The sequence below is a fragment of the Mus musculus genome, chromosome 1, assembly GCF_000001635.26.
Source record: "Mus musculus strain C57BL/6J chromosome 1, GRCm38.p6 C57BL/6J".
In the NCBI taxonomy this organism is placed as follows: Eukaryota; Metazoa; Chordata; class Mammalia; order Rodentia; family Muridae; genus Mus; species Mus musculus.
The window spans coordinates 61,998,242-62,019,413 of record NC_000067.6 but is presented as its reverse complement, the minus strand read 5'-3'; the positions used below and the strand labels follow the sequence as shown (position 1 = coordinate 62,019,413).

At 38.2% G+C, this 21,172-nt stretch overlaps 1 protein-coding gene across 4 annotated transcripts in view; it reads right to left on the bottom strand.

Moving 5' to 3' along the window:
* The window catches only part of Pard3b (par-3 family cell polarity regulator beta), a 1,003,618-nt gene that overhangs the window by 622,871 nt on the left and 359,575 nt on the right, over nt 1-21,172 (bottom strand). For 3 of the 4 annotated variants that reach the window (XM_011238602.3, XM_006496298.3, NM_001081050.2), the window contains one exon: nt 8,936-9,107. The exons of the other annotated variant lie outside the window; for it this stretch is intronic. In XM_011238602.3, the coding sequence (XP_011236904.1) occupies nt 8,936-9,107 (172 nt within the window). The remainder of the gene's footprint in view (nt 1-8,935; nt 9,108-21,172) is intronic. 4 annotated transcript variants of the gene reach the window in all.

The following is a 21,172-nucleotide window of genomic DNA, read 5'->3' as shown; positions in this document are numbered from 1 at the left end:
ATCTCATAGCCACACAGATTAGTAAGCAGAATCATTTTGACATTCTTGCAAGTTATTGGTACTTTCTGATAGCTTGTAAAATGTCCTCATTAAGCCAATGCCTAGACAGATTGAGAGCCACTATTTGTGTACCATAATATGCATGCATGGTTCCAAAGACAAACTGACAAGGCATGGCAGCAATAGCTAGCATGTCCTGAGGTCTATCTACTGCACATTAAGAGGGTAAACAAAAGACAGATAACTTCCTGATGCAGCCATGCAAAGGCAGTCACTCTTACTGCTGTGCATGTGAGTACAAACACATCAAGCTGTTTCAGGATTTCTTACTTGCATTGGGCCAGATCAGTATTTTAGAAAAATGTCTAATAGGGCATGAAAGGAACTAACCAAATGTGTACATACTGAAGTATAATTCATCATATAGCTTTATCAGTCAAAGTAAATGAGAAAGTCCTGAGCCAGTCATGAAAGCGTATCCAACTTTGAGTGACTTGTCCTTAAGATGGATCTTCTGTAAATAATTAAATTAGTGTGTGTGTGTGTGTGTGTGTTTTTTAATCTTTGCCCATCTGGGCAGAAAGAAGAATATGACACATGTGCACACACAAACACACACACACAAACGCACACATACACACATGGAAAAGATACAAATGGCTAAACCTTGCTTATAACATCTATACAAAAGCTTTATCAAGATTTTAAGCAAGATTCTCCAAATATAAATGGCAGGAGAAAATCAGGTAGATTATAATATTTTGGCTAGCGGTAATGAGAAAACTGCAAATACACACATATCTACAAAAGATATGTTTCAAAGTCGGAGTCATGTGGTTAAGAATGCTTGATGGAGAAAAGGGCTGTTTAATAAAGTAATTTAACACCATATTGTAACCGACAAGCTAAATGCAGGCCCCAGAGCAAAGGGCAACTCTGTCTGCACTGCCCTGGCTTCTTAAGGGGCTGGAACAGAGCGGAGAGCTTCAGAGCTCCCCAGGAAGGAGCCAGGGTACAATACAAAGGGAGGAGGACTCACAGGCGAAAATTTCCTTTTGTTATTTCTTCCTCCCATTAAAAATATAAATCACAAATCCCTTTTATCATTGGTCCAGGGTGCTCAACAAAGCAGAATATGACAGTCACTGAATATTTTTCACTACTAGGGACCAGGCCTTTTCAAATGTGGCTTCACTGCCCTTACTATTAAAAGCAATCTGCAAAAGAGGCTTAAAACCCAGGGGTCTAATATCAAGTGAACAGTGGGAAAGGTGACCTTTCATTCCGTTTGTTTATTAGAGGATCTGCAGGCTCCATCTCAGTGTGGGTCCAGCAGTGGTAGGAGGCCAAAGGGGAGGTGGCAAACTGGTCTTTTTTTTAGAGGTCACACAATCAACTTACAAAATACACCTAGACACGACCAAGTATCAAAGTCTGTGTTTCAGGTACTCTCTTACAGTTTTGTGAAATGTAAACCCTGTTAAAACAATTTCCTATTCAGCAGTCACTTAAGTGTTAAATGAAACCATTTACCAGTGAAACGAATATACACAGGTATATTGTACAAAATTAAGGAAAAAAGATAAAGTGTGGGTAAAATTGAGTCAGAAAAGTGAGAATGAAAATGAGACTAAGATCTAAGTCTAAATGAATATAAAATAGACAAAAAGAGAAGTTGAGACAGTGCATATATATTCTCACCAAAATACACCATTACATCATTTCATAAGCAATATCATTTAAAATCTATTTATAAGACTAAAGACTACTTTGTATGCAGACCTCATCATGTTCAACTTCTAGAGAGGTAGGGGCTCAGCTTGGGCAGAAGTCTGAAGACACCTGACACTGCTCTGTGAGAGTAGCAGTGCTAGTTGTATTTTAAATTGCACATTCAATATACAAGCCACATTCAAGATGCAGCTTTGTGCTTAGCTGAATACAAACAAAAGTTACTCCTGTATGGTAATTAGTGTTAGTATTTCTCAGGACTGGGCGGCATTAGTATTGACTTTATTCTTTTAATTGACTAGTATGATCTGGCAGTTTTCCAACATACAGTTTGGATATTTACTGAATAACCTGTTAGTCCCTGTTCCCTGCCCCATCCCAACCCCCCTCACCCCATGCAACATTTCACGTATTCTGAAAACAAAAACTAAAATAAAAACCAAAATAACAATAGCAAAAGAAGAATGGTACCCAGAATAAGTTAGACAGGCTGTCACCTCCTCAGTCCTGATTTAGTTACCATCATACCAGAACAGCAGCACACATTTTGTTGACTATGTAGCCATGACTGATGGATGATAGCCTAGCAAGGTCACCATAGCTAATTACAGCATCATTCATCTGGCTTGCACAGGGGAAAAATACCAGGCTCTCAGGGAAGAAAAAAAGAAAAGAAAGAAAAGCCCTTCTATAGCTGCTAACTTTTGAATAATCAGCCTCAAAAGAAACAAATAGGATGAAAGTCAATGACCAAATTATGACTTATGGATTCACCCAAGCAAATGACCTCAGCTCTGTGGTAATTTTAACTCTTGGTTTCCAGCCTGTAGGAGAGAACTTCTAGCAACAAGGATCCCTCACAGGCTTAAGTGCTTTGTCGTGGGGATTCAAAGGATTCATCAGGAGCCCAAGCCAACCGTGCACTTTAGTTCTGCTATGTGTGTGGTGTGAGTGTGTTTGTCTAGGATCAGATGCCAAGACTTAAACTCACATTATGGGCACAGCAGCTACCTACACACTACAGCCTAATTAAAAGAGTAAGCTTCTCTCTTCGTTATGTTTTCCTGAAGATCGGGGCCATAAAGGGATTTGGTTTCCTTAAGAACTGAGAAAAATGTTCCCATATGTTGCTTTTGTAGCCTGAATTATTGAAACTCAGAAAGAAAATGGTAGGGATTTCCAACAATAATCCAGGGCTACACAGTGTTTTCTGAGAACTACTGAAAGAAAATAAAGAAGAGAGACATGAGTGTTTTGAAAATAATTCTATTATAGCAAACATATAATCATAATTTCCATTTCTGTTTTGAAGAAGCACAAACACACATGGAAACAATAAAACATCCAGGGCACCTTTCAAGTCTCAGAAACAAGACTCACTCACAGCAGAAAGCACCTCATCTCCAAAGTTTAAAGGAGAGAGAATAAAGCTAGTATTAATTCAACTTCCAACTTTAATCAGATCGCTTCACATCTAGGTAACACAGATCACAGGAATGGCAACAGGCAAATCCAAAGGACTTTTTATCCTGAAACACTATTTAAATTGTATTGCTAAAATAATTTATAACCAAAGGACTATCTTCTCATGTAAGCTTGAACCCCAAATTGCAAATTTCAATCAAGTACTGAGAAAATTATCAAAAAACACAAAATAAAACTCCTCATTAATTGGGGTCATAAGATGGAAAGTGACAGGGGCACAGAGCTAGATTCAAACTTTGTTATGTGTCAGTGAGATACTCTGGAGATAATAAGAGCTCTCAAAAGCAAAGCAAAGCAAAGGCTTCATTTATAGATGAGAAGCTGCAGATAATGGTAACATAATCAGGAGCAATCTATGGGACCTTCAGTTTGTACCTTCACTTTCATTTAGATGGGACCTCATCCATTTTTGTGTGGAAAGCTGTAATCATCACGAAGACAAGTTACATGGCTGAGGATACACATTTGGAACTCAGGACTTGTACCAGCTCTAGGTTGCTTGTTTTCAAGTCCCAAGAAGCTACATGTGTTTTGGAGAAGAGAGGATCAGGTACTACTGATCCAAAAAAGTGATATGAACAGCCATGGGAAAGGTAGAGGACTGCTACGCTTCAAAACTTCAAAGTGAAAGCCCCCAGTATGACCCTAAACCTGACATGTCAGCAAAGGTGTAGAGATGCCTACATTGTAGTAAAAGTTCTGACAGGATTCCATTCACATACTGACTTGATGTAAGATTCATTCTCTCTCTCTCTCTCTCTCTCTCTCTCTCTCTCTCTCTCTCTCTCTCTCTCTCTCTCTCTCTCCACACACACACACTCTCAGGCACAGGCACAGGCACAGGCACAGGCATACTGTATGTATGAAGTGAGAGGAGAATAACCAGCAACTTATGGGATTAAAAAGCAACTTGAGGCACCTCAACTCTCTAGTCTTGGTTTCTTCATTAGCTTTAAATTTACATTTTTCATAGTATCTGTTTATTAATTTTTACTTTATCTCAATTCCAAAAGGATATGAAGTGTTATTATTATCACATCTAGCATTTAAAGGGCATGGATAATTGAAATATATAGTTCATCAAAAAATGTCACATAAATGCAGGAGCATGGTGTCAGAGACCCAATTCTAATTGCAGTGTTAAACCAACTGGTCACTCAGCATCAGCGCACACAATGAATTGGAGCTTACACATATTCATTTGTAAAACAGTGTCAATCACTTAGACAATTGCTAATTCTAAAACCCGATGCAACTGCATTCATAACATTTATTCTAAGGGGTGCATAGTTCCTTAGAGTAGAGGCGAGCTTCCTTGCTGTGGGACCTCTAAGAAGCTTCTGGATTCAGCTTACTATCTATTCACAAAATCCCATAGTCCTCTCTTCCCTTTGACTATAACCTAACCTATTTTTGAGAGTTAGAGAATGCAATAACATCCAGAATGTAAGCAAGAAACAATGTTATTGTTAACTAGGATCAAGAATTTGTTCAGTCCCTGAAATATGTTTATAAGTACTAAAGGGCTCTAAAGTTCTTTTTTACCATTAGTTTATTTTTAATAGTATAATAATAAACTTTAATAATTATATTCAATAATTATTTTAATAATAATATTAACTTTGCATCTAAATCAAGTTCTCCTCCTCGTAGTCCCCGTTCACACAGCTCCTCCCTATCTCCCCCTCCTCTTCACCTCTGGAAAGGGGGTGAAACCCCTGGGTACCAACCTCCCCTGGCACCTTAAGTCACTGCAAGGCTAGGCACATCTACTCCCACTAAGGCCAGACAAGACAATCCAGTTAAGAGAACAGGATCCAAATGCAGGCAACAGATTCAGGGATAGCCCCCACTCCAGTTGTTGGGGGACCCACATGAAAACCAAGCTGCATGTCTGCTTTGTATGTGCAGAGGGTCTAGGTTCTAGCTGTTGTATGCTCTTTGATTTGTTATTCAGTCTCTGGGAGCCCCCAGGGGTCCAGGTTAGTTGAGTTTGTTGGCTTTTTGGTTGGGTGTGAGTGTGTGAAAATTCGTGAACAAGGCAACTTCGAAGTACAAATGGATTCTATGACTATGACTATACAATTCTACCTGCTGTTTCAGCCCCCAGATTTTTTTCTTAAGTAGACTGTTTTGTTAGCTATTCCTAGGATGTATGATAAAAGATAATGTCCAATTAGTAATTTGTAAGAACTGAGTCAGGGACAGTTATTTAGTCATTATAGAATCTAGTAAAAAAATTCATGGTAGAAATAATTTAGATAAATGACGTTAAAATGCCCCTTGGTTTAAAACTTAGCTTGCAATTAAATATAAACATACATACAAACATATAATTAGCTTAAAAGACATGGAATTATACATGTGTCAGGATGGTGAGTGGTCTAAGACATGGACTTGCAAACAATTTTAGGTTAGAGGAATACTTTCATTGAGTAAAAAACTGAAAGTTACTCACTGTACACTTGTATATAGCATTGCCTTAAAGATTTAGATAAAACTTTACAGAATATAAGCATTTGAGATTAGAGAGAAATGGCACATGGGAGGTACCAGATAAACAAAAACAAAAAGAGAGTCAGGAAAAAGGGGCAAGATTTGAAACAAAGATATGGACAATTGAAAGAAATTGCTGAATGATAAATAGATCACTGTGGCTGTAGGTAGGATGAGCAACCATGGAAAATCATCAGAGATGAAGGCTTCCCAGAAGCTAAGTGGCAAGAGCCCAGGAAGGGCCAGGGCTCTGAGTCTGGCATTATCTGAGAATCCTTCTTAATGCATAAGCTGCTGGAACACATGTGCTCTCTCTCTTCTGGCAACCCCCTCAAGGAGTTGACACAAGTGGGAGCTGGGATGCACCTCACAACGTAAGTCACATCCCAGAAGATCCATGGAAATGCACTGCCCAGTCCCATCCCGAGAGAGTATAGGACCACCTCTGTTGTGAGAACACCAACAACCAACAGGAAAATGGAATGGGTAGAGACAGAAATGGATGTGTTATGTATTTATTTAATCTCTACCAGAATAAAACCCTGAGGATTTTTTTTTATAACTAAAATAAAGTATTTGAAAGATAATCATTTCTCTAAAGTTGTTTCAATTAGGAAGTTGTGTGTGATGGCTCGTCTTCACTGTCAATTTAACCAGATTTGGAAATGCATAGAAGACAGGCCTCTGCTTCCTAACTGTAATCTCATTATGACCAACTGTCTAATCCTCTTGTCAGCTGTTTTATTATAGGAACAAGCAACATGAACAAATGCTATCTTCTGCCATTGTTTAATCTATGACATCATTAAACTCAATGACATGGATGTGTGAGCCTAAATGTTCAGCCTTCTATTCATATCCACAAAGTAAACTCCAAGAAACTCTTATCAACAATTTATTCTATGGACAGCATCTTAGAAATCATACAGTGAAGTGGTTCCTAACTTTGAGCCAGTGAGCGTTCACATCCTGGCTCTGCCACCTACTCAGTGTGCGACTTGGATGAGATACTTCTCTGTTCTAACTCCTCATTTTTTGGAGAAAGAGAGTACTAAAACATGACTAGAAAATACTGTCTCAAAAAAAATTTGACCAATAAAGGAGTAAATGTTGAAATCACTCAATGTACTCTCTTTATGGCAGTATCTGATATGTATTCTAGTGAATAAACAATATTTTTTTTGTTTCCATCTCATGAAAAAAAGTCAGTTTCAAGCAAAAAGGGGCTCAGAAGCGGTGGCTCAGTGGTTAGAGAGTCTTTATTGTAGTAGACTTGATTTTGGTTTCCATGTCCATGTCCAGTGGTTCACAGCTGTGAGCTTATACCTCTAAGAAATTCACCATCCTACTCTAGCCTCTAATATAACACACAAACACACACACACAAATAAATGAATGAATGAATGAATGAATGAATGAATAAAAATACAATAAATCTTTTAGAAATAGAAAAAGAATCTACTTTGAAAAGAAGAGAAGGTGAGTTGGTTTTTCTTCTTGGATTCAACACCACTATCTTTATCAGATGGTCCAACAAAAGAAGCTGTGAAATGAAAACCGAAAACAAGCTTTCTTTCCAGAAAAAGCCCAGAAGAGAAAGGTGGAAACAAGTTTCCCAAGGCAGGGATACCCCGAGTCTGTCTTTCGAAGCCCACAGCACTTGCTTATAAATAGAATATTAAAACAAGCAAGAGCAATTTTCTCCTTTCGTCTTCCCTTATTGCCTAATTTTCCTCTCATACCATTTGCATAATGGATAAAAAGGCATCCATTATGCAAATGAGCGATGGGGCTGCAAGGTTGCTGAAGCCACAAGCCTGGCTCTAGAAGAGGAGCAGCCACCAACCAGCCCTTCACCATCTATGCAGACTGCTTTGTTAGCTTTGATTCCAAAATATGCAGGAAAATTATAAAGACCATAGGTCATTAATTTCCATTTGGTTTGCTTTTAAAGAGACACTACAGAAGCTTTTCAGAAAATCAAGACAAAGTAAGGTTATTTGGTTCGGCTATATATAATAAATTTAACAGTAATTTTATTTTATTTTTTGAAACAACATCTCACTATGTAGCTTTTTGGCTGTCCTGGAATTCACTATGTAGACAGACTGGCTTTGATCTCAGATATCTAGCTGCCACTGACTCCTGAGTCCTGCAATTAAAGACATGCATTAACATAGAGGCCAACAGCAAATATTGAATTTCAAATGAGGGGGAAAGATGCTATGCATTATTTTTACAATTTAAATATTTCCTATTAATGGGTGTGTGTGTATACATTTGTACATGCATTCCAAGATATATCAGTGGAAGTCAGAGGACAACTTGAAAGAGTTGGTTTTTTCCTTCTACCTTTGGGTCCTAGGAATATACCTCTGGTCATTGTGATTGACAGGGTTTTTATTACCCCAACCTTAGTGCATGTTCTACTTTACGAAAAAATTGATTCCTTTTGAGAAGTGGGGACTGTTTCTGTCCTTCTGACGTGAGAATTAAGTTAAATAAGTTCTAGTCAGCACATTCAGAATATTATGTTCACAACTGGCCCAAACAGAATATACTTTACATAGTAACAATTAATGGGTCGTGGAAAGTGACACATTATTAGATGGACTTAAACTTATTTCTAAGAAGTATCAACAAAAACAGACAGGTGAGGAATAGTATTTGACAGACACCTCAGAAGAATGCCTCTTCCATTTCCTACACTTTTGAAACAAATATTATGCCAAAGGATTCTGGATAAAACCACCAGATAAACTGTTCTCTTTTTTGGAAAACAAAAATCAGGTGATTTCAAAACTAACTCCCCAACTGTTTTCTCCAATGTCTACCATATATATGAAGAAAACCAGGATGACTAAGATATAAATGGAACCTTATTTCTAGTGTGAATGCCTTGGTAACCCTTAGCTTTTTCCAGACGATAAACTTTATAAACATAGTGATGCTTCTTGGAAACAGACCAGCCTCATTGCTCAGTCTGACTCCCAGTGTGATTTTTGAGGGGCATGCAATTGGAAGTCACCTTCAGTTCAAGATAACTGCATCTCCTTACCTGAGCTCCAGCAGCAGAAGAGAGCCTTAGGAAAAGAACTTAGGTGACAAACCAGATGTCTTTATAAAGGACAATATTAATATGATGAACTTCACAGAGAAGAAAGGCAGTAAGTTGCTGCAATAAGCAACCAGATAGAAGGCATCATCTGTAAAATCCACCTACCTAACTTCAGAGCAGAAGGGGTTACTACGATTTCCCCACCGACAGGTTTAAATGCAGCCAGTTGGGCAGCCACTTCTGTCTCGAAAGCATCTGGGCTCTGCCGATCCGCAGGGTTTCCACCGGGGCTCTCAGTCTTTTGGAGTGGCTCTTGTTCGTCAAACACAGCAATCAGCTGCAAACGAGTCCAACAACACTAATTACTTCGTAGGACATGCTTATCACAGAGACACTGTGTCTAGTTGATTGTGATCTTTACTTGGCCTTAAAGCAAATGTCGCCTTAAAAAAGTCTTGGAAGTTTAATATTATTATGTCAAGACCCTTAAATCTGCAATAATATAACTCCCACAATCACAGCAACAGAACATGATTAATGGCGTGTTCTTTGTTTGTCTATTCTTGAACTAGTCAGTTTGGGCCAAGTCTCATTACAGGAATGAAATGTGTCTCTTAACCTCTCTCCTCGTGAATGTCTTCACCATGTATCTGTCTCTCTGTCAGTCTCAGTCTTTCTCATTGTCTCTGTATCTCTCACAGTCTCTGTCTCTCACTGTCTCGGTGTCTCTGTCCAGCAAAGGATCGAACTTACACCTTTACCTACACTAGGCAAGTGTTCTACCACAGAGCTATACACACAGCCTCACTTGGGACTTTAACCAATATTCCTAAAAGGTATTCACTCCCAGGGTACAATAAGAAAGTCTACAAAAGATAAATAACAGAATACATTATAGAAATGTATATTCCAGTCACAAAGGGATATGGCATTTCCTCATGAATCTGTCTTTCTAACACCATCTAAATCCACACATACTTGCAAACCAAGAATGTTATAGTTATAAATCCTATGTGCCACAAATGTCCCATTGTTATACATGTCTTTGGTATCTTTTTTCTTCATAATGGATCTTATTGTCTGGTTTAAGCCCAGTGAATGCTAAGTCCATTGACACTAACATCAGTTAGTTAATTACTCCTAACCGCATATCTATTCTCATTTCTCTTAACATATTTGCATATCTTTAATATAAAAAATCTGAAATGTTGGTTTCCAGTCATTTTTCACAAAAAAATTCAACATGTTCTACTAATCACACGACGCTCTGCCACTGTAACAGAGAGAAGGCAGGCTGCTGTGCTCGTGGCCAGGAGGCTGTACTCCTAAAGAAGTTTCCAATGTCCCTTGTTGGCTGAGGTAGCTAAGGCCAAATGTAAATCAGGAGACGGTTCTTGGTTGCTACTGTCAACCCAAAGAAACACAGTGTATATAATTTTGAAAACTGCTAGAAACTCTTTGGATATCTTTCATTCATTAAATAAGTCAAGTCTACTTGTGATTCAGACATTAATCCAGAAAGGCACTCAGAGCCTCATTCATAGGGGAACCTTGTTGGCAATAGTATTAATAACACAAATGCAGGGGTAGCCAATCACAGCACTGTACACTCCAACTTCGTCGTTCAAAAGAAATGAACACAATTAGGGATATGTAAATTGGCTATTCAAAAATAATCTTCATAATTGTCTACTCATTTCCAGTATGGAGACTTCTTTAATTGGAAAACCCAGCAATCCATTCACCACAGAAAAGAAATGCTTACTCCCAGGGCATTATTTTAATTCTTGAGACTGAGCACATGCATCTTCTGTCTTTAATTGCTAGCACTGATGAACTGACTGGAGAGAAGACTTAAATAGATTAATAATGAAAGATTATTCTAGTATAAAAATAATCAGCAAAACTAGATCTCTATAATCGTCTGGCTAAAATGAAAGGTTTTACACTTTCAGTCTTGACATAGAAAATAAAATAAAATTTAAAAATGTGGTTGAATTATTTTCTTCATTACTTCTATGCCATAATTATGATAATTATGATTTCAATTGTGCATATTGCAAGTTCACATATATTGTGAATATTCATTCTGATACACCCATCAACTAGCCAGTGACATATTGAATTGGTACTGTGAGCAGTTTTACATAGAAACAGTATCTTATTTTCTTGCTTTCTTCATCTTTAACTTTCAATATCATCCATGTACTTTAAATATCGTAGAGAAAGAGAAGAAAAAAAGAGCATCAATCAGAAACATAATAAAAAGGTTATAATAGACAGCTCATACTAGAAATCATTATATATACTTATTCTATTTAAAAAACTTTACTATTACTTATACATTGTACCCAGAAAACCTTACAGAATCTACGGTTACACTACTACACCGACACAACTAATAAAAAAAACACAGTTTTTTGGAGATTCTGTTTTCAATGATTATGGACCAAATGGTCTCTGGTGATGGAATCAATAGTTTCCAGCCCAGAATTTTAGCTCTCTAAAATGAAAACTATGGAAATTGATGCTACATTAGAGAATAGCTCTAGTTTGGGTATGGATGTCATGTTCTTAAGAACAAAAACAAAAAACAACAACAACAAAAAACCGAAGCAAAACAAAATAAAACAAAACAAAAACCAAGTGAATTCCATTATTTGGAGATCCAGCATTCCATGGTTGTTTTGTAGATGATAATTATGGGGCCTGGATGATTCTCACATTGAATGATCTCTTCAGTTAATTAATTGCTTAGTCTGTCTCCCAGTCTCATTTTCAACAGGATATATCACAGCAGAGCCTCATCTGGATCAATGAATGAAACAAAGACTACTCCTGGAAAGAACAGAGCCAGATCCACTCTCTGATGTCAAAAAAAAAAAAAAAGCAGCCCTGTAGGGCTAGATGGTGAGGGCCCCTACCAGCTGGTATCTATCTCAACAGCCATCATGTACAAAGACTTACACTTGCTTTCAAACTGGTTAGTCATTTAAATCATAGACTGGGCATCCATGTTAACTACGTTACTTGATTCACCAAGACATCAACATAACTAGGTATCAGTTTCAGGAAAACCCTGTTACAGAGAGAGGTACAGTGATTAACATCAACTACTACTGCGTTCTCTCAACAGAAAAGATACTGGCTTGACAATATCTAGAATATAAAAGAGGCTGCCTGCACCCTCCTCTTCAACCACACAGAGTTACCTTTTTCCAGAGAGGAAAGTGGGATTTGGAAGAAAGAAGTGTATTTAAATTTTTCACATTAAAATTTGCACAAAGTTACTTTAGAGGCTACTACAACCCAAACTGTGCAGAGTGCATATACAAAATATTGGACTTGGTGTCTTCCCTCTGCTCGTGTGCTCTGCCAGCATGCCTTCTGCTCTCCTTCTGTGATACCACTGTTCTCATGTTACCAAGTGTAGCCATGACATTTTCAAATACCCATAAGCCCAGGGGATCTGTTTGCATGGCCTGATTACAACCCAAACTTCTGCCCTCACAGATTTCTGTATTTAGCCATCTAATTTCCAGATAGATTTAGGAAGGCCAGTATACAGAAATGTTATTAATTCATCTACCCATCTGAATTAACAGCCTTCTTGGGAAAAACAGGAAGATTTAAGAAAACAGGAACCACACCATTTCTTGACTGCCTGTATGGTAAACTGTGAAGACGATGGACAGGTTGTCATTCTGAATCTGCTCTTATGCAGGTCAAGAGAATATCCAGGCTACTTCTCTGCCAGAGTTTAGGATGCTGCTGGTCAACCTGTCACCCTCTGCCTCCTCTTCATATGACTTTGAGAATACCACACTGGCTAGGAGTCCCCTTCAACTCTCTAGGTCTTCAATTACATTTCCCTTCACTCTTCCCTCCCTTGCCTGATCTCTGAGAATGCTAAGTGACCAATGTCTACATTTGTATATGACCTCACTTGATTCCTACTTCTCTACAAGTACAGGCAAATACATTTCACATTTATCAGACTTTTTGACCAAGCATCAGGCCCATGTGATCAAGTGATCATTCTCTCCAAAACTATATGACAAAATTCTTCAAAATTCTTTCCATATTCATTTATATCAAAACTAAGACCAATTTTCAGGCCAAAAGCTGTGTAGAAATTCTTCACCTTTCTTTCTCCCCTATAACCACCCATGTTCAACTTCTCGAAAGACCTGAAAACAAACAAACAAACAAACAGGTTTTCCCCAGCTTTCATCACATTGCTGTCACCAGTGTGGAGCTAGTTCCCAGATGGTTACTACAACAGACTCCTTGCTGTTCTCTCTACCTAGATGTCTTCCCTTCAGTGGAGTGAATACTTAACTCAGTACTAATGAACATCTTGAAAATTCTGAGATCATGTCTGTCCTGTGCTCATGTGCCTGAAGTACGTTCTCACCTCACATGGAGGGAAGCCCACACTCTTGCTATGGGCTCTGAGGTTACAGCCCCTGTTATACTCTTGACCATGTGTTTGAATTGCTCTCTCTCTTGTCCCCAAGCCCCTATGAAGCTAGACTAATAGTTTGTACCTAACATGGTGGTTGTTCTGTTAGCTTCCTGAAATAGTTACCCTCTACATCTTACACAGCTTACTATAAATTTTCAACATCTCTACTTTAATGCCAGTATTTTTCAGGCCACATCTTTTATGGCTTCCTTAGAGAGTTTAGGACAGCCTCAGTGATTTATACTTTCTCATTCCTTAATTTCTTGACTATATAGCCTCACTTTATCAGTCTTGAAATGTCAAAAGAACAGTAGCTTTCATCTATGTTTCAGGTGGCTTTAGCTCCAAGAGTCAGAACAATAAATACAACATAAATAAATATTTGCTGAATAAATGGAGTGAAAAGATTAAAAAAATGCTAAAATCTAATGCAACAATTTTAAATTTATATATTTAAATTCAAAATTTAAAAGTATTTTAAATTTCTTAATGTGAGGGGAGCACATGTGTACATATGTGCTGTGTGGCTTGTGTTGTGTGGAGATAAAAAAAAAACTGTATAGAGTCAGTCCTCTCTTTTCATCTTTTCCATAGGCTGGCTGGCTCTCTCTCTCTCTCTCTCTCTGAATTCAGATCAGAAGGCTTGGAAGACACATTACCTTTTGCCCTCTAGCCCATGTTGCTGTCTCTTAAAAATATTTCTTAGGTAAGAAAATACATATATATTTGTTTAAAATATGTGTGGAGTGGAGAGTTAGGTGGGCAGCACTAATAGTTTGTCCTAAGTACTCCCTTGAGAACTGCTGCGATATCCCCTTCAGTGTGGAGGCATGCACTTTTCAATGTGGAGGCATGAGCTGTTCAATGTGGAGGTGTGTGCTATCCACCAAAAGTAGCCTAAGAACAGATGTGAGTAAATCCAAGCAAGCAGAACACAGACAGAAGCAGCATGCCATCATCTCAAAATAAAGGGCCAGTTTTGTTCTACAAAGTTATGGAATCATACACGCTCTGCTTCATCAAATGTTGTTTACTACAGGCATTCTCAGTCTTTTTACTGGCACCATTTCTACATGGGAAGCTTTTGTCTGCAGGCTATAGAAGTGTTATATATACAAATCTAACATTAGCTGATGATAGAAAAGCTTATTTTAACATATTTCTTTGAAATACATATGCTTTATTAAGGATGAAGCAATTTTGCCTACTACTGAGATATGTAAGTTTTTTCCTTTTACATAAAGAATTAAATTGGCCCCCTGAGCTCTATCATCTTCCTTCTTGAGAAGGCATGCTTAGCCCTAGGAGCACATAGGTTAAATTCTGCCCTCTCTGCCCTGCCTGCAGGCTCTACTGAGGCACACACAGCAGAGGTGAACTGCATTCTGTCCCCTAAGCTCCTTTGGCAGCCTGCCCATAACCTTGTCTCCTTGTCTAAGGAGCCTGCTGGGTCCCAGGGACATCCAGTCCCACCCGGGGCCTAGTCAGCAGAGGTGAGCAGCCTGTTGTTCCCTTAGCTCCATCATCAGGCCCTAGGCTCGGCCTGCCTCCCTGAGGACTCCTGTCAGTGCCAGGAACATCCAGCAAACACCAGGGACCACCATGTGCTAAAGGCCAGATAAGAACACAACCAGCAAGAGCCAGGGCAATATGGCACCACCAGAGCCCAGTTATTGGGCCACAGGAAGCCCTAAATATCCTAGCACAGCCAAAGCACAGGAAGATGACCTTAAATTCAATCTAATAAAGATGATAGAGGCCTTTAAACAGGAAATTAAGAAATACAGGAAAATACAATCAAAACAAAGTACAATCAAACATGTGAAAGAAATGAATAAAACTGATCGAGATCTGAAAATGGAAATAGAAACAATAAAGAAAACACACACTGAGGGAATCCTGGAGATGAAAAACCTAGGAAAGAGAACAAGAATTACACACGTATGCATCACCAACAGAATAGAGGAGATCGAAGAGAGAATCTCAGGCACAGAAGACACTTTTGAAGAAATCAAAATATCAGAAATTTAATTAAAGAAAATGTTAAATCTAAAAAGTTCCTGATACAAAACATCCAAGAAATCTTGAATGCTATGAAAAGACCAAACCTAAGAACAATAGGAATAGAAGGAGAAGCCTTCCATCTCCAAGAAAATATTTCCAACAAAATCATAGAAAACTTTTCCAACCAATAAAAAGAAATGCCTATAAACATAAAAGAAACTTACAGAACACCAAATAGATTGTACCAGAAAGAAAATTCTCCCACCATATAATAATCAAAACACTAAATATACAGAGCAAAGAAAGAATATCAAAAGCTGGAATGGGAAAAATGCCCAGTAACAAGTAAAGATATATCTATCAGAATTACATCTGACTTCTCAACAGATTCTAAAAGGTATAAGGGCATGGACAGATATGTTTAAGACACTAAGAGATGACAGATATCAGCCCAGACTACTATACCCAGCAAAACTTTTTATCAACAGAGATGTAGAAAACAAGATATACAGGGCCCCCAATGGAGGAGCTAGAGAAAATACCCAAGGAGCTAAAGTGGTCTGCAACCCTATAGGTGGAACAACAATATGAACTAACCAGTACCCCCGGAGCTCATGTCTCTAGCTGCATATGATCAGAAGATGGCCTAGTCGGCCATCATGGGGAAGAGAGGCCCCTTGGTCTTAAAAACTTTATATGCCTTAGTAGGGGGGAACACCAGGGTCAAGAAGTGGGAGTGGGTGAGTAGGGGAGTCAGGGAGGGGGGAGGTTCTGGGGGACTTTTGGGATAGCATTTGAAATGTAAATGAAGAAAATACCTAATTAAAAAAAAAGAAAACAAGATATTCTAAAACAAAATAAAATTTAAGCACCATCACACAAATCCAGCCCTACAAACAATACTAGAAGGAAAAGTTCAAAATAAGGAGGCTAACTACACCCAAGAAACACAGAAAATACCACCAAAACCAAAAGAAGAGAAACACACACACACACACACACACACACACACACACCACCACCACCACCACCACCATCATCAAAACAACAGAAATTAAGTCATTGGTATTTAATATCTCTTAACATCAATGAATTAAAATCCCCTATAAAAAGACACAGGCTAACAGAATGGATGCAAAAAACAAGATCCATCACTCTGCTTCATACAAGAGACACTCCTCAACAACAAAGATATGTCCATCACCTCATAGGAGAGGGCTGGGAAAAGAGGTTTCAAACAAAGGGACCCAAGAAGCAAACTGGAGTAGCCATTCTGATATCTAATAAAATAAACTTTTAACCAAAACTAATCAAAATAGATGAAGGACAGCCCATACTCATCAAAAGAAAAATCCACCAAGATAATATCTGAATTCTGAATATTTATGCTGAAATGGAAGAGCACCCACTTTCATAAAAGAAAATACTAAAGCTTAAATCTCTCACCAAACCCTACACATTAGTAGTGGGAGACTTCAACACTCCTCTCTCACCAATGGACTGATCATAGAGACAGAAACATCACAGAGAAATAATGAAACAAACTGATACTCTGAATCAAATGGATCTAAAAGATATTAATAGACAATTTCACACAAACAAAAAAGAATATATCTTCTTCTTAGTGTGTTAGGAAACCTTCTTCAAAGATGACCATATTCTCAGTCACAAAGCAAATATCAACAGATACAAAAAAAATGAAATAACTCCTTGTATCTAATCATACCATGAATTAAAGCTGCACTTCAACAACAACAGAAACAACAGAAAGCCTACAAACTCATGGAAACTGAACAGCTGTGTAATTCAATGATCACTGCTGGGCATGGAAGAAATAAAGAAAGAAATCAAAGACTTTCTAGAATTCAAAGAAAATGAAGGTACAACAGATCCAAATTTATGGAACACAATGGAAGCAGTCCTCAAAGGAAAGTTCATAACACTAAATGCCCTCATAAAGACATTGGAGAGATCTCAACGGAGCAACTTAACAGCAAACCTGAAATCTCTAGAACAGGAAGAAGCAAACACACACAAGAGGAGTAGATGTAACAGAAAGAAATAACCATACACAAGAGGAGAAACCAAACTAAAGGATGAAACCAGTAAGTTAGAAACAAAAATACAAAGAAACAATGAAACCAAGAGATGTTTCTTTGAGAAAATCAGTAAGATAGAAAAACCCTTAGGCAAACTAACTAAAAGGCAGAGAGACAGTATCCAGATTAACAAAATCAAAAATGAGAAGGGGACATAAGGCACTGAGAAAATAAGAACAATTAGGTCCTACTTTCAAAGCCTGCAATCTATAACACAAATGTGAGCCGAAGTGTCTAGGTGGCTTCTGCTTGTGTTCCAGGCACCACTTTGGATCTTCATGTGCAGGCCAGAGAATACATGACATGATGCGCTCTGAACAATTGCTGAACTGAAGTCACAGGGTATAATATAGGAAGGCACTACAAGGAACTACCTGGATTCAATGACCTTAATTTAGGTTTAATTTTTGGTTACTGTATATTGGAACACCTTCTACTGTTGCCATTTTTGTGACCTCCCACATTTAGAAACAGGTCCTCATAGAGAGTGACAAGGCATAGTTTTGGAAACTGTATTTGATAATATTGTTTCTGTCCTACTGTTTGAGGAGTGTGGTGCAGTATGCAGCTCAAGAGCATAATATATTCTAACCAAAAAAAGTCAAGAGAACACAAGAAAATCAGAACTTTGTTATGTTATGTGTAAACTCTTATTCTTAAGATAGATTTAATTGCCAATATAAGTGTTGTTATAAATTTAAAGATTAGGGATCAGTTTGGGGGAAGTACAGTGTCCCCTTCTCTAAGACATCTAAAATGAGTATCTGAGAGTCTCCATGGGAATAATAAGACCCTACTGTAGAGATTGTTTCTACCTTCTACTTATTTTGTACTTTGTGGGGATAAAGAGAATGGAAAAGTCAACGATAATAAACACAAAGACTCAAATGAAATAAAATAACTTTGAATAACTCATAATGCATCCATAAATAACAGATCTGATCAAACGGCAACTTCATTCCAGCACTATTAACCATGGGCTTAGATCTGCTTTCATATTTGAACCAAATGGCTACAATGAACAGTCAGATGTCGCTTCCCCACCAACCAGTGAGGTATGTGTGCTTCTGGGTGAGGAGACAATATTAGTTGCCTTGGTAATATTCCCAGCATCCCGAACACATTGCATGGCATCTGGAACACAATGGTGGTTACATTTAATTTTTCATTCCTAACACAGAGATCATTCCATGGCCTGCAGACTAAGTCCCACTTGACTTGTTTATCCATATCCTGCATTCTCTTTGCTGTTTCCCTTTAATCTCTTCATCACAGCGTTGACAGAGGAACACAGGCACTGCCAAGATCAAACACATCAAATGGGCAATTTTGATTCTTCTTTTTATTTTCCTTACTTTTCATCACGCAAGAGCATCCAACCCTTAGAGGTGCAGGGCTGCTGCTCTGCCCAGCCCTGCACAGTTTGTGCAGTGCCTCCATATGGCCGTAATGCCAAGTGCCATGGCGATGTCTGTAGTTTCTATGCTGACAAGTAAACATTTTAACAATAAAGCCACCAAGTGCTTCTATTGGAGTCCCTCAGTACTCATCCTGGAGTTTATTCTCTTGTCAACCTGCAGCATTCTGTCACTTTTATAGTCTGCATTTTTATAATCTGATGTTATTATCCTTAGCCTGTGTAGAGAATGAAAAAGAATCGGCCAAATGCTCACAGAATATAATAAACTGTACTTATAAAGGCATTTTTATTAGTAATTGCACAGAGAAACACGTGATTCTATTTTAATTACATGTCAAATGAACTAATGAACTAATATAAAAAAAGGCTTAATTCCCATACAGAACTCTTTGGGTTAAACTGTTGAGCTTAACAAATTGCCACTTTTACTATTTTCTACGTAATAATCCACATAGCCAGAAACTGTTCAGTAAAGTTAAAAGTCAAAGCACAGAATCCGACAACACAGGTTTGGACTCATTCATTTCAAATCTTAATACACACAGTTAGTTCTAAGAAAGACTGTGAACTTATAAGTGGGGGATACACATTATGTCCAGGGAGTGGGGCCTGAAGACAGCTGGGAGCAAACTGAAATCCCAGCTTCTGCTTGCAACTAAGTGACAACTAGTGGTTTGATACCACTTGAACAAAGGATTCTGAATAGGTTCTTCTCTACTGCATCTGGACATCAGAAACCACTGCATCCCATCTGAGACTTCAGCAGTCCCCAGGAGCATCCTCCGACAGGAGCACTGAGCGTAGTACACAGACTCAGTACTGAATGGTTTCATTGCCAGGAATGTCAATCTGCAGTCAGTAAATGAGATAATCCTATTTTCATTTCCTTCTCAAACTGAAAATTCATAATTGGGGCCTTTCTAAACTTTGTATCTTTAAGCTTTAAGGGAAAGAAAAATAACATGATTTCCTTAGCTGTGCTTATGAGTGCTATTCATCCTTATCATATTTGAAAGAGGCTTCAGCATAAATTGTCCCATAACAACAAGGAATACGCCTATTGAGAAGCCATCCATATTTCAACCCCAAATACATTTACCTCCTTTAATTATGTGGCAAGCTGCTAAGAAGTCAGGTGTATGTTAAACACATTTGGCTGAATCATATTCTCCTTCTGAATGACTTAAATTAAAAATTTAAAGCGGTATGTAACCACTTGACAAATGTGAGTAAATCTTGAATTCGTTTTCCCTGCATTTTTAAACTTCCTAGTTGAAAACAGCTCACCATGTATTACCCAGCTTTCACCACTCATATTTAATCTACACAAGGGAGGCCTGCCTGCCAGGGAGGTTAAGCAACAACTATCAAATCCTAACCCAGGGGTGGCTGGGGCACAGCTATGGGAAACGTGTGTGGATGCAGACCAGGACAAAAAAACAAAAACAAAAACAAAAAAAACAAAAACAAGCATAGCCAGGACAATACAAATATCAAGAAAATTTAAAACTCAGTGTACTTGCTCATATAGTAATAATATTTCTTTTGCTCCAGAACCAAATATATTAATAATACCAGACATACAAGGAATCTGAAAGATAAAGTCCTTAAGTTTAAAAGACTAGAAAATTCTCAAAGATGACCCCAGTCCACTGGGTGGCATGATTTGCCATTTACCCAACAGAGCACTGCATACTTCCTCAATTTTGTCTAATCTCTAGGGCTTTGAAGGTCTTCAGAAAGCATACAGTATTAGAAACGAAGACATGAAATATGGTGTCATGTTGGAAATACACAGATGTACACACACGTGTGCGCACACACACACTTTAAAAGGTCTCTAATGTAACATCAGAGATGAAAATAAGACATGGAAAACCATCTCATAATTAGGTGTCTAATGCATTTACAATATAAGCAACACTCAGATTCAGTACTGTTCTGCTGTCTTAGTTTTATTTTCTATAGCATTCTAAAATTAATATTCTCTGGCTAACCTAATACATAAACTTAACACTCTCAGAAACATCCCCTCAGAAACTTCATTGCTGAGGTGGAGCACAGCCCTGTGGGAGAAGCAGAACTTTAGGCTGAGTTCTTTGTGTAGGAGCCATTCCATTCCAGTCAAATAGAACATTGCCCCTAACCTGGCCTTCTACCTTCAGAAGGGCCTCCACAGCTAAGACCCTTCCATCCTAGCCTTTAGCATCTAAACACAATGCTACAGATATTGCGGAAGTGGTCATTCTGTCACCAGATCTGAGTATGGTCACAGATCAGCTTCAAATTCATCGTAGCCCACAGAATTTCCCAGTGAAGAGCCTTCTGTAGACACCCTGGTATTCCTGCGACACTGTACCCATGCCTCTCTCCCCACCTGTCATGAAGCAGAGGATCTTAATTTACCTGCT